At 39.1% G+C, this 13,743-nt stretch overlaps 1 protein-coding gene across 1 annotated transcript in view; it reads right to left on the bottom strand.

The window, feature by feature from the left end:
* Nucleotides 1–13,743, bottom strand: part of CTDSPL2 (CTD small phosphatase like 2) — a 41,799-nt gene that overhangs the window by 11,643 nt on the left and 16,413 nt on the right. Inside the window, exons 3-9 of the mRNA XM_070953384.1 lie at nucleotides 10,128–10,336; nucleotides 4,696–4,834; nucleotides 3,363–3,512; nucleotides 2,714–2,932; nucleotides 1,335–1,413; nucleotides 839–950; nucleotides 605–691 (exon numbers count right to left, since the gene is read on the bottom strand). Coding sequence (XP_070809485.1) covers nucleotides 605–691; nucleotides 839–950; nucleotides 1,335–1,413; nucleotides 2,714–2,932; nucleotides 3,363–3,512; nucleotides 4,696–4,834; nucleotides 10,128–10,313 — 972 coding nt within the window. The 5' untranslated portion in view covers nucleotides 10,314–10,336. The remainder of the gene's footprint in view (nucleotides 1–604; nucleotides 692–838; nucleotides 951–1,334; nucleotides 1,414–2,713; nucleotides 2,933–3,362; nucleotides 3,513–4,695; nucleotides 4,835–10,127; nucleotides 10,337–13,743) is intronic.

The following is a 13,743-nucleotide window of genomic DNA, read 5'->3' as shown; positions in this document are numbered from 1 at the left end:
GGGACCTGAGAACAACAGCCGGGGTCAGTGCAGCATCTTTGGCAGTTGCTGGAATAAAAGCTCCTTCTCCTCCTCCTTCCCCTGTTCTTCACTGGCAGAATTGTTGGATGCACCGTAGATGAGAGCAAAGAATATGTTGCGAAGCACAACAACCAACAGCTAGCAATCTGTCAGTCTTCATCAACAAAGCAACTCTGGCCACATAACAGCACCTAACTAGGAACGAAGGAATGGATCTACTTCTAAAAGCAAGTCATTCCCAAGGCTGACTTCCCCTTAAGAACCTCTTGTTTTATCAAATAACCATGCAGATTTAGAAGGCCTTTTTCGTCACCTCCAGGCAAGGAGGAAAGCTGCTTAAGAGGAATACTTCTAGCTACCTAATGGACGAGAGTTTTACAATGGAATTATATGGAAAGTGTCAAAGTAGTAATCCATATGCCACAACTCCTCTAAGATCTGATGGCTTGCTTAACAATATTTCATAGAATATAACCAATGCCACTAAATTACCAACCTTTTAGGAGAGCAAAAAGATATCAGATACATAATGTTTTTCTTTAATTTCATAGGAGCCACTTCACCTTAACATGATTTGGATTACCTGGTAAATGACATCCTGGAAAAGGACTGGAAACGTGAGTGCAGCATCCTCCAGTTCATTTAGACTACAGTGGACTAATGTTTCATCCTACAAATAGTTTTAAAAAATGAGTCAATTTAGCAGAGGGACAGAAAAGTATGTGTTCTCTGAAATAGCCCTATAATTTACAGTTTGCCAAAGAGAGAATATCTTTCCCTCAAAAGTGAAGCAAGCAACCAAATATGCTTTTCTTACCAAGTCTAGAACTAACGAGAATTCTGGCGTACTTCTGGTTTTCAATGGAAGAGCAGGTTTCCGATTAAGTTGTTCTTCTGTTAGCGGTGGAACATGCTTGATGAAGTAGTACCTAAAGATGAATCACATCATGGTTTGCTCATTTATCAGTGAACACTTTACTCTTAATCTATGATAAAGGCACATATAACAATAAATCTACCCACAGATTTACTAAACGAACTATATAATTATACAGTTAGCTGGGGAAGGAACTGTTTTCAGAACTGAAAACAGAAGTTAACTACCTAGACCAACACTTTTTCTATGGTTGTTCCCTTGTAAATATTTGGCTCTCTCTCTTCTCTTCCCCCACCCCCCGGTTTAGGGCTCTTCAAGTATGCTATTTCTCCCTTCTTTGGTTTTACAGAGGGCCAATCTTAGCTATTGTTCTGCCAGCAGGCACCAGCTGAATTCATTATCATAAATATTTTCATTTATTTACACACACACGTACGGATCAAAGACTTCCCAGTCTTCTTCATAGGTGGCTTCTGCATGGGCTGATGAATAACCACTGTCTGGAGAGACCGGTGCTGACAAAACACAAAAGTTCCTCATTAGTTGATAGGGAGAAAAGGGAAGTTTTCTCTTAACAGTGAAGTTGATCGTTTAGTTTCTAAAATATTTCTATTTCATATGGAATGTTTTGTCTTTCACTTTTCTTAAGAACTATTATCAATATCTTTAAGGCTTAAAATTTGACTCTTAAAATAGATATATCTATTTTACGTATCAAGCTCTAAATGGTTAGGAATATTTGCAGTGAGGGCCAGGTATAATTTCACAAGTGTGTTGTCTGTCATAGATGAAAGTTATCGACATGATAAAAATTATGCACAGAGTCAAATATCAATCTTTTTAAACCAAACCTTTGGCTGTTTAAGTGCCTACTAAGGATGATGGTTACTATCTGTTTTCTTTCACACTGCAATATTATGATGTCCTTTTGTATTGTGAAATTCTGTTTTGATAGTCATCTGATTGGCCTGGTATAAATGTTCCATTAAGTAAATAAATACAGACCTTAAACAGAAAACAATATTATCAAGTTAAATTCTTATTAGCCAGTGATTCTGCCCTTGGCTTTGAAGTAGTGTTTGTACACATGTGTAGATGAAGCATAATGCCTAAGGCAATTGTTTGTCGGAATTCATTCATGCTCAAGTAAAGTGAGTACAGGTAATTCTCAACTTACGACCACAATTGAGCCCAAAATTTATGTTGTTAAGTAAGAAATTTGATACCTGAGCTTTGCTGCATTTTACAATTTATTTTTTTTGCCACATTTGTTAAGTAAATGACTGCAGTTGTTAACTTAGTAACACGGTTGTTAAGTAAATCTGGTTTCCCCATTGACTTTGCTTGTCCAAAGGGGACATGGGATCACGTGACTCTGAGATACTGCAATTGTCATGAGTCAGTTGTCAAGCATCTGAATGTAAATCACATGACCAAGGGGATGCTGCAACAGTTCTTAAGTGTGAAAAATGGTCATAAGTTACTTTTTTCAGTGCCATTGTACCTTCGAATGGTCACTAAATGAACTGTTGTAAGTCGAGGACTACCTGTAGATATAAATAACGAGGATTTCCAATTAACAATTTATTTATCATTTGTTAATCCCATTTCTAGACTGCTGAATTCCTAAGGACTCGAGGCATTTTTAAGATAAAACAGTGAAGGGATTCAATCAGCAGTAGGACAGGTTTGCCCAAATGTTTTCTTTGTTCCGAACAGCTTGGGGCTGCTGTGTCTCCTGACTCTCCGGCTGCCCCACCTGCAGGCTGGGGGAGAAGTACAAGGCTGGAGCCAACAACAGTGCTTCTTCCTTACCAGTCAGTGGAGGCAGATCACAGTCAGCCACATCCTCCACTTCCTCCAAGACGGTGTTGATGGTCGTTCGGACCTGGGCTGCCTGGCTGGCGTAGGGCGCTCCTCCGTTGGCTGAGACGGCAGTGCTGGTAATGATCTCATCCACCTGCTCCATATCGAGCTGCTTCACAATTTCTTCAGCCTCCACAGCTTGGCCGGGAGAATCCGAGCCTGCTGTTCCTGCAATAAAGCTCTGGCTTAATACTAGCGCTCTCAACTTAGAGGAGCATTTGCACCTGCTCTTCTGTCTCTAGATTTAAGGTCTAAACAGAAACCTAACAATCATTTTTTCTGAACAACTATTTCATAATAACAATTTTATATTTTTTTAGATCAGGAGTGCCCAACCCCCAGGTTGTGGCCCACTACTGAGCTTCGGCCTGTTTGGAACTGGGCTGCAGAAGCAGTGGGAGAGCATGTGCGCCGCTCCATTTGTGAGCCGCGGGGCACGAGCCCGCGGCATGCACAAATGGAGTTGCATACGTGCCTGCTGCTCACACAGAACCATCCCCTCTCCCCACCCCCCGGCCGGGCTGCCAAGATGGAAAGGTTGGGGGTCACTGTTTTAGATGCATGTTAAGAGCTAAATGCAATTATGTGTAGTACTTGCCATTTTTATTTGCTGGTGAGAAAAAATTGAAGACTGGAGAAAATATGGTCCCCAATAACGTAGTCCTTGGGGGGCTGCAGGTGGTAGGATTATCATCCAATTTTCCATTTTGCCGGACATGCTGGTTTGCCATTTCATAATTCCCAGCTTCTGGAACAGACAAACAGAAAAGTGCACTAAGTTTCTAGTGTGATTTTTCCAATATAGGTTGGAGTGACAAAGTTTCAATTAAACATCAGATTCCTGGATGAGCACAAATGTACTGCAGGAATTAAACCTTAGAAAGCCATGCCCTAGCTGGTATGTCCACAAGGCTGATACTCTCATGGCTCATGGTTTCCAAGGCAATGAAGATTCACAATTGGCTAACTTGTAGTCTGGGAAACTCCCGCTGACTTTACCATACAGAAATCTTTAAGAAACACACGGAATATTATAATTTAAGGAAGTGAGCTAAAAACTGCAGCAGAGATGTTTTACTGTAAATTGTTAATTCAGATCATATGATCAGTCCCTCTGAAAGGGAGATGGCCGGTTACTGTATTTGATAAATAAAATAAATGATTTGTTAATATTTGCTAAGAGTTATCCTGAGGTAAAATGAGCAGCCAATAAGTTTTATATAAATAAACACATAGATAAGTATTTGTAAATCAATCTGACATTGGTATCGTCTTCTTTTTCATCACCATATTGTTATAAATATACTGCTTATTACATTGGTTTGTGATGAGAGGTAACTGTTAATAGGTAATTATGAGCTGCAGGTAGTAGAACTGCTTATATGGTTAGCAAAGCAAAAATGCAGGGTTCCTTTACAGCAGGGCTCCCCAACCCCCGGTCTGTGGACTGGCAGCATGCCAGAAACTGGGCCACGCAAACAAGCAAAGCCCCATCCGCGGGATGCAGGCAGCACATGAAACCACACACACACACACACACACACACACACACACACACGCACCCGTCTCTCCACAGAATCTTTCCCTGGTGCCCAACAGGTTAGGGGCCACTGCTTTACAGGGAAGGCCATTTTCACGAAAGAGAAAGTTATTCTATTAATTGTGTAAAGGAAATACATGAGTATTCCGTTCTCTTTATCTGTGCTCTGGAGACATCACTTTCTTAAGCATTGGTTTCCAATCCACAAACCGGGCATCATGGTTTAGCTCAGATGTTTAAGAAAATTACTTTGCACAATAAGGAAAATATGTTTAAAGTAACGTATCAGCAGTTCTGCAATCGTTCTCTTCTCTGAAGCCAAGGTCAAAAGAATCAATGGCGGAAGGACCAAAGCCCCCCCTTTCAGCTAAAGACTGGGATATTTACAAACCTCCATTCACTTGACTTTTCCGCCTAACTCGAGAAAGCTGTTTATTAGGCTTTTCTCCTGTTCGGGGAGTGGATGTAATTAAGTTGTCCTCTATGTCACGTTCAATTCTACTTCTCTTTGCAGGGTGTTCTCGTTCATCCTTAACAAAACAAATGCACCAAATTATACCTTACTGTTACTAGCAAACTTTCTCTGTCCATTTGTACTGCTTTCATGAAAATCAAATTTCCAACGTTTATCTTTTTTTCACCCTTTTCACTTCATAGGCTTTTGGCAAAAATATGTCATAAAAGAAAAAAAAACGTATCAAGCCTAATTCAAATTTAAATTCCCATTTATATTATACTATTTGTTCCATTATTTTCACTGCTTTAACATGCCAGAAAAAGACAAAAATAAACTCCCAAGCCCATAAAAATAAAGAAACATATGTTCTATATAGAAAAATCACTCTGCCCAATTTTTAAATGTCAGCCACACTGATCACTTTTTCTGTTCCACCCGTAGAGAGATTTAGCAGAGGGACAATTTTCCTAAACATTTTTTTTTAGGTTTCATTGTTAATTTCATTTTATTTTTCTATCAAGATTATTTCTGTTTCTTCTAATATTACTGTGTTTTATCTTATTTCATCTGCAAATTATACGAGAACTCCTTCCACTTTTTCAGCCACACCATTAACAGAAATGCTAAAGACTACAAGGCTGAACCTTGTGGCATCCCAGTTCATACCTGGTACATACTATTTGTGAATAGTTTTCAAAATTACTGTACCATCCACTTCCAAATTAACTTGCTAATTGAAATGTCATGGAGTATTTATCAAATGGCTGCATGAAATCAAGATTTTCCTCTTATGTTATTTCCACAATATATGAAACGTATGAAGAAATTTACCTAATCTCAATATATAAATTTTGAATTGAAAGAGCCAACCCATTCCACACTGATTTATAATAATTACTGCATTGTTTATGATCACTCTAGAGCAGGCCTGTCAAACTCATCACCCACACCTGGTTTAGCAAAGAGGGGAAAAGTCCCGATACATCATATGACACCGCCGTGACGCCACGAGTTTGACAGCCCTGCTCTAGAGTCTTCCCAGGTATTGGGAATTATAAGAGCTGTGGTGGCGCAGTGGTTAGAATGCAGTACTGCAGGCTAACTTCCTGCTCACTACAGAAGTTCAATTCTGAACAACTCAAGGTTGACTCAGCCTTCCATCCTTTTGAGGTGAGTAAAATGAGGACCCAGATTGTTGGGGGCAAGAGGCTGACTCTGTAACTGCTTAGAGGTGATCTGTCCCCGTCCACACACACACACAAACACAGCCAGCTGAGCCAGTTAAGGAAGCACTTGGCACACACCCAGGTCTTTATCTCCAACTTGGCAGCGATATACACACCGTCTGCCAAGTGCTTTATTTCCACAGAAACAGAAAGATAATATACTCAGCGTACAAGAGTCCAACAAAAATAAATATTCCTCTCAGCAGTTTCGGACGAGGCTTTAGTGACTATCCAAGGTTTATTTTTGTTCGTCACAGGGATCACTGGCCACCACCCTCTCTTATATAGTCTCTGGGGTGTGGTCCAGTGACTCAGTTCTAATCCCTAGCACGCCTCCTGAGCTGCTGCAATCGTTTATCACGCCTTCGGAGGTGTGCGTCCAGGAATGATGTCTCTCCTTCACTCTCATCCGAGACACCTGTCTCCCTGCTAATCTCCTCTCCCTCGGTCGGCACCTGAGACAGTGCCAGAGGGGAGGGGCCTGGAGAGGGAGGCCTGGCTGACTCCTCTTCCTCATGCTCGGAGCTTTCTTCCTCCGATGGGATAGGCTCAGAGGGCGGGGCCACAACAAGAAGTCTGTAAAACACAGTGAAGCAGTACAGAAGTCTAAGTGCTATTGCTATTGGTATCAGATTGAATGATCTTTATCTTTCTTTTTCTACTTTTTGAAAAGAAGGCTGTCCCCTCCAGCCAGGTGGTTGTCTTGTCCAAGAAAAAAGATTGAACCTTAGTCATTACTTCAATCCCAGTTTAATAATGTATTTTTCCTTAGTGATCTGTTCCTTAATAATTTATGTAATTTGCAGTTATGATTTTAATTTCTCTTTACACAGGAAATTTCACCTATCTTGGGTTCCTTTATCCATAGCTGCTTTGGAAAGGAATTCCTATTTATAATCATTTTAAGTTTATTAAAAGGATTTTTTAATTAGGATATGCATTCAATTATATTCAGCTTTGGGCTCCCTTAAATAAAGAAGTTGCAACTTTACATAGTCACTTTCCTCCAACATTCCTATTACTGTACTTTGGAAACTCCAACATTTCCTGCAAGTCATCTAGAAGATACTGTATTTTTCGGAGTATAAGACACACCTTTTTACCTCCAAAAAGGGGGTGAAAATCTAGGTGCGTCTTATACACCGAATGTAGCCCCACTCACCCACCGGCCCCCATCCTTTGGCCTGTGCCTCGCAGCAGTTACCTCCTTGCAAGCAAACGGCAAGAAAAAACAGCTCCTTTCAGCTTCAGCATAGACTAATTAGCACAAGTTGATTGGATCGGCCTCCCGACTCTCAGCTGATTTGCTCTCAGCTGTTTTGCACACAGCTCTGCTGCTTACTGCAAGGAGATATATTGCTGGAGCAGATTTTTTTTCCCCTTATGCTAATCAAGCTATGCTGAAAGCGAAACTGAAAGTAAAGCAGGCTGTTTGCTGCAATGAGGCAAAATTAGGCAGAGGGAGATTTCTTTTTCTTCTTTTTCCTCACCAAAAAAGATAGGTGCAAACAATGGGAAATTTAGGGCAAAAGAGGAGAGTTCAAGATTTTAAAACACAAAAGAAAAAAAGGAGAAAGAAAAAGGCAAAAAGAAAAATGAAAAGAAAATTGAGAGAGAAAAATGTTATACATATTTAGAATTGAAATATGAATAGTAATAAGAAATAAATGGGAAATCATGATTGTAAAAATGAAATGAATAATAATTGGAATATTTGTCTTTGTATTTTTGAAATCTAGACAATGATAAGTTTTTCTTTTTTTTAGAAATATGAATAAATATAAACTGTAACAATTGAAATACCTTTAATGGTAAATGGTGGTGAAAGTAAAAAGGATTAAATTATAGCTTGGATAACAGCTAGAACATTTTTAAATTTAATTAGGGAAATTGTAATGATTGAAATATTTTTAATTATATATTGTGATGAAAGTAGAAATGATTAAGTTGTGATTTGGAGGATTATATGGGCAAAACTATGTGGGCTATTGGGAGAGTTTAAGATGTGAAAATGAGTAACATAAGAGGGGGAAATTATTTGGTTTATTATTATTGTTAAATATAATTAATTGATTTGTAAGAAATTGGATTGCACTGAAATAATTGCAATATTCATGTTCATATTGATTAATATACAAAGGTAGTTATATAACTAATTGATTTATATTAAAATGTTGAATTTGTATTAAACAATTGTAATATTACATAATTAACCCACATTGATGATAATTAGATAATCAATGTGAGGATGGATGTAAAAATAGATAATAGGAAGGGGTATAATATAGAATAGAAGGGAAAAAATTGAATTTGATTAAGATTAGAGATGAGAATGAAGGTTAATGTTGGTTTTTTTTAAAAAAAATAGATGAATAAATATGGCAAAAAGGAAATATAGAAATTGTAAATTTAATTGAAATAACTAAACAGTTTAAATTTCTGAACCAGCCAAATACTCTGTTCAAAGAAAATACATTGTATGTTTGTATGTGTGTTTGTCTAAAAAATAATAAAAAAAAAACTTTTTAAAAAAAACCCAAAAAGGTAGGTGCGTCTTATACTCCGAAAAATACGGTATCTGAGACTTTTCTATGGGCAGGACAATGGATAGGAAGACCACCTAAGAAACAGAGTCCTAAGCTTCCTTTAAGATCTTCAAAATTCATTATACTGCTATGCTTTGCCCCAAATTTCTATTGCTAAGCAAGGTATTTGTTCAGTGAGTTTTGCCCTATTTTGCAACCTTTCTTGCCAGTTGTTAAGTGAATCACTGCAGTTGTCAACTTAGTAAGACGGTTATGAAGTGAATCTGGCTTCCCCATTGACTTTGCTTCTCAGAAGGTTGCAAAAGGGGATCATGTGACCCCCAGGATACTTGACCGTCATAAATATGAGTCAGTTGCCATCTGAATTTTGATCAAGTGATCATGGAGATGCTGTCAATGGTCATGTGAAAAACAGTCATAAGTCACTTTTTTCAGTGCTGTTTTAACTTTGAACAGTCACTAAATGAACTACTGCAAATCGAGGACTACCTTGTGTTAATGAGACGCTCACTGTCTTCCCGCTTCACTTCAGAAATTCACTGTCCTATTTCTCTCTTTTGTGGCATTTTTCTGCTTTCTCCCTTAAAGGCTGTTTTTCCTAAAGGGTCCTCAAAACTATCTCCAAGTGATGCAGAATATCTTCTACATCAGTGTTTCTGAACCTTGGCAGCTTGAAGATGTGTGGACTCTGACTCCCAGAATTCTGCAGTCAGCAAAGCAAAGCTGGCTGGGGAATTCTGGGAGTTGAAGTCCATACATCTTCAAGTTGCCAAGGTTCAGAAACATTGTTCTACATCTTTGCTTCTTGTTGCCTCTCATCCAGTGAACTTGCTCTTTAGTCTGTTTTCCTTATAGAATCCCCTTTTTTGATTTTATAAATCTATTTCCTCTCAATTGAAATAAACACCCCCCCACACACACACACACTGCTGCAATAATGACCTTTCCTTCAAAAATCAGGGCAATGCACCTGCTTCCGATAGAACTGCAATGCTTATGCACTATAAAGCATGACTGGGAGTCCCCCACATTTGACTTTAGTTTCACCAGTGGGTTTCTTTGATTTCTTTTTGTTCCCTCAACTGGTTTTTAGATTAGCCAAGTACTTACTGCTCTCTTAAAAGGGAAAAACTGGAATTTATACAATTCAAATCAACTGAACTGGCTGAGCTCAGAAAACAAGAGCATCCTGTAGGGGCCAGATAACCAGGTGGCATTATATTGATCCCACAAGGGCTACCAACCTGTTTCTGGACAAAATGATGATGCTGACGTGACAGCCAACAAACCAAACCATCAGCTAGCAGATGCGGCAGAGGAACTTAAGAAACCAGCATCTCTTCAAAGCTGACCTTTTACTAGAAGGCATCGGCCTGGCATTAACTAGTGTTCAAACTTCTTGAGTCATACTTGAAATACTTTGGAAAATGCTTGCTGTCTTCAGATAGCTTTTTCACATGTTTCCCCGAATAGATTTACAACTGATTTTATTCCAAATGTTTTAATGATTGCTATTTAAATGTTTGCTTTTGTAAGCTATCTTGGAAGATATATTATGCATGTCAAAATGTAACAGTGGTTCCTGAATATTTACCTTTGGGGTACTTCCTTTAATGAACTTCTTAATTGAAGATAGTAAACCGGTTTCATTTTTCTGAAGTTTTCCTCCACCAACGGTTATGTTCTCCTCCACGTCTGAGTATTTCCTCTTTACTCTCAATGCACGCTGTGTATGATTTTGATTTGACTGCTGAGAAGCTTTCCGTGTTCTCAGCCTCATTTTTGATGGTATCACATGTAAAGCTATGTAAGACAAGAACAGAAAATACATTGTTTTAAAACTTTAAAAATCTTCTTTAATCTTCTAAAATAACAACAGTACTTAATTAAAAGTAGAATTAAGTTTATTCTGTAATCAATATAAACAATTATCACGTTTATAAGTGGATTCTAGGTACTCAAAAAAATTAGCCTGGTATCTAGGAATTTGAGAAAGGAAGGCATTGTTTACATTGTTTTCTTTTTACATTCTTACACAATCAGCCCTAAGAAAATTGGAGAACTCAATGAATCAGCCAGACGGTTCATAATTCAGGTAAGTCATGCATACAAAGCAAACAGCAACACATGGAATCTTTTCTCCCAAACCTGTCTTTCTGCATTCCATTCATACATGCTTTTCTGAATAAAAAGCTTTCTAGGATAAGCAGGTGCTAAAGGAAAAGTGTCTAACTTTTGACACAGCTGTAGTGGAAGCAAATTTATCCCACCTATTTCTGACAGGTACGGTAAGCCTGTAGGAAGCTGCCTTGTGTCACTGATTGGCAAAAGCTCCCAGGATTTCAAGAAGGAATTACTCAAGAGTTACAATTACAGAATAACAGTCCAACCCCCTGGCGAAGCAGGAGACCATATACCATTTTGAACGAATGACTATCCAGTCTCTTCTTTAAAACCTGCAGTGATGGAGTACCCTCAAATTCTGAAGGCAAGTTGTTCTACTGGTTAATTATTCTGTCAGGAAACTTCCCCTTAGTTCTGCATTGGCTCTCTTTTGATAAGCTTCCATCCATTACTTCTTGTCGTGCCCATAAGTGTTCTGGAGAATAGGCTGACCCACTCCTCTCTGTGACAACCGCTCAAACATTGGATCACTGTTATCATGTCACTCCTTAGTCCTTTTCTTCATTAGATTAGACATACTGTATTTTCCGGTGTATAAGACGACTTTTTAACACATGAAAATCTTCTCAAAAGTCGGGGGTCGTCTTATACACCGGGTGTCGTTCTCCTGTAACCAGGCAGACCAGCCCGAAAGGCTCTTACGAGCCTTAAATGGCTCTGGCGATCCAAGCTCTGACGATCTGCTAATCAGGCAACGCAGCTGGGATCGCCAGAGCCATGGAGAAGGAAAAAAGTTTTCCCCCTCCAGCTTGCTTCCCTTAGCTGCTAGTCGCAACACTTGCCTTGCTTCGCTTGCCTGAATCCATTCCATCAGCAAGCCACTCCCTGCCTGCAATCAAGCAGGCAGGGAGTTGTTGTGGACTTCAACTCCCAGAATTCCTCAGCCAGCAAAACAAAGCTGGCTGAGGAATTCTGGGAGTTGAAGTCTACAAGTCTTAAAGTTGCCATGGTTGGAGATCCCTGTTCTATTGGATAAGTTTTTTTTCCCCTTTTGGAACTTTAAAAAAAATAGTTAATTGGGGGGTTTTTTAGTTGTTCTTTTTTAGACCTAGCCATTTAAAGTTTAGGAAGTTTTAAATTTAGCTTTCATATAAAAATAAAAATAAAATAAAATAATATTTGTGCAGCTTTCTGAGATTTAATGTGTTTTTGTACTGTTTCACTCTAACTACACAAACACACAAAATCTCACAAAGCTGTATGTGGAATTTTGTGTGTGTGAAGTGTGAAAGTTGTTGGTTTTTTTTTTTGGCTTTTTGTGGTTGTGTGAGGTTCCTGCTTGTTTCAGGGGCCATTTTGGGTCAAGCACAGCTGCTTTTACATTGTGGGTGAGCCAGTTGTGTTGTGTTGTGTTGTGTTGTGTGTGTGTAAAGTGTGAAAGTTGTTTTTTTGAGCTTTTTGTGGCTGTGTGAGGTTCCTGCTTGTTGCAGGGGCCATTTTGGGTCTAGCACAGCTGCTTTTACATTGTGGGTGAGCCAGTTGTGTTGTGTTGTGTGTGTGTAAAGTGTGAAAGTTGTTTTTTTGGGCTTTTTGTGGCTATGTGAGGTTCCTGCTTGTTGCAGGGGCCATTTTGGGTCTAGCACAGCTGCTTTTACATTGTGAATGAGCCAGTTGTGTTGTGTTGTGTGTGTGTAAAGTGTGAAAGTTGTTTTTTTGGGCTTTTTGTGGCTGTGTGAGGTTCCTGCTTGTTTCAGGGGCCATTTTGGATCTAGCACAGCTGCTTTTACATTATGGGTGAGCCAGTTGATGTTTTTTAATTTTTATTTGGTGTGCGTTGGAAGAGGGGTAGTCTTATACAGCGAGTTTAGTCCAAACCCTATATTTTAACAGGAAAATTTGGGGGTCGTCTTATACGCCCAGTCGTCTTATACGCTGGAAAATATGGTAGCTAGTTTCCACAACTGTTCATCGTATGCTTTAGCTACCAATCCACTAATCATCGTTGATGATCTCCTCTGCACTGTAGCGTATCAACATCTTTTTTGTACTGTAATGGCCAGAACTGGACACAGTATTCCAAGTGTGGCCTTACCAGTGCAGTATAAAGTGGTACTAACGCTTCATGTGATCTTATTACTAGCCTTCTGTTGATGTACCTAGGATAGCAGTGGCCTAGTGATTGTCCACTAGGGCTACTAGACGTCGCTCATAGTTACTGCTGTTGAGCCAGTACTGCCTATTCTATACCTGTGGATTAGGGTTTTCTTGCCTAAGTGTAAGATCTTACTTTTCTTACTACTGAACTGCATTTTGTTGGATAGGATCCAGTGTTCTAATCCATCAAAACTGTTCTGGATCTTCTAAGCATTGGCTATTCTACCCAGCTCGGTGTTGTCTGCAAATTTGATGAGTTCCCCTTCTATCTCTTTATCTAAATCACGAATGAAGATGTTGAAGAGTACTGGGCCTATGACAGAACCTTGGGGTACTCCACTGCATGCTTCCCTCCATGTAGATGTAGTTCCATTGAGGACTATATGTTGAGTGCTGTGGATCAGCCAGTTACAAAACAATCTGATGGTGATACTGTCTATCCCATATTTTTCTATCTTACCAAAAAGTAGGTGATGGTCTACTTTGTCAAATGCCTTACTGAAATCCAAGTATATTATGTCCATAGTATTTCATTGGTCTACTAATTTAATCACTTTCTCAAAGAATGCAATAATCTGTCTTTGACAAACCCATGCTGGCTTCTAGTAAGTTCTGCCTGTTTCTAGGTGTTTACAGATCCATTGCTTATCTTTTTCCAGGACCCTTCCCAGATATTGATATCAGGCTGATTGGTCTCGTTTCCTCGATCCATTTTTCTTTTTTTTAAAGATGGGAACCACATCGGCTCTTTTCCAGTCTTCTGATATTTCCCTAGTGCTCCAGGATTTTAGAGAAAGATATGGCTGAATTTTCCAAGATCAGGTCTACCAGCTTCTTCAGAACTCCGAGATGTAATCTATCTAGTCTTGGTAATCTGAACTTGTCTAGAGTGGATAGTAGTTGTTTTACCATTTTCTTGCCTGTTTTTACTT

Source organism: Pituophis catenifer, unplaced genomic scaffold (assembly GCF_029215685.1).
Source record: "Pituophis catenifer annectens isolate HBS135680 unplaced genomic scaffold, rPitCat1.0.hap2 SCAF_14, whole genome shotgun sequence".
NCBI lineage: Eukaryota > Metazoa > Chordata > Lepidosauria > Squamata > Colubridae > Pituophis > Pituophis catenifer.
This window is presented reverse-complemented; position numbering and strand designations above follow the sequence as displayed.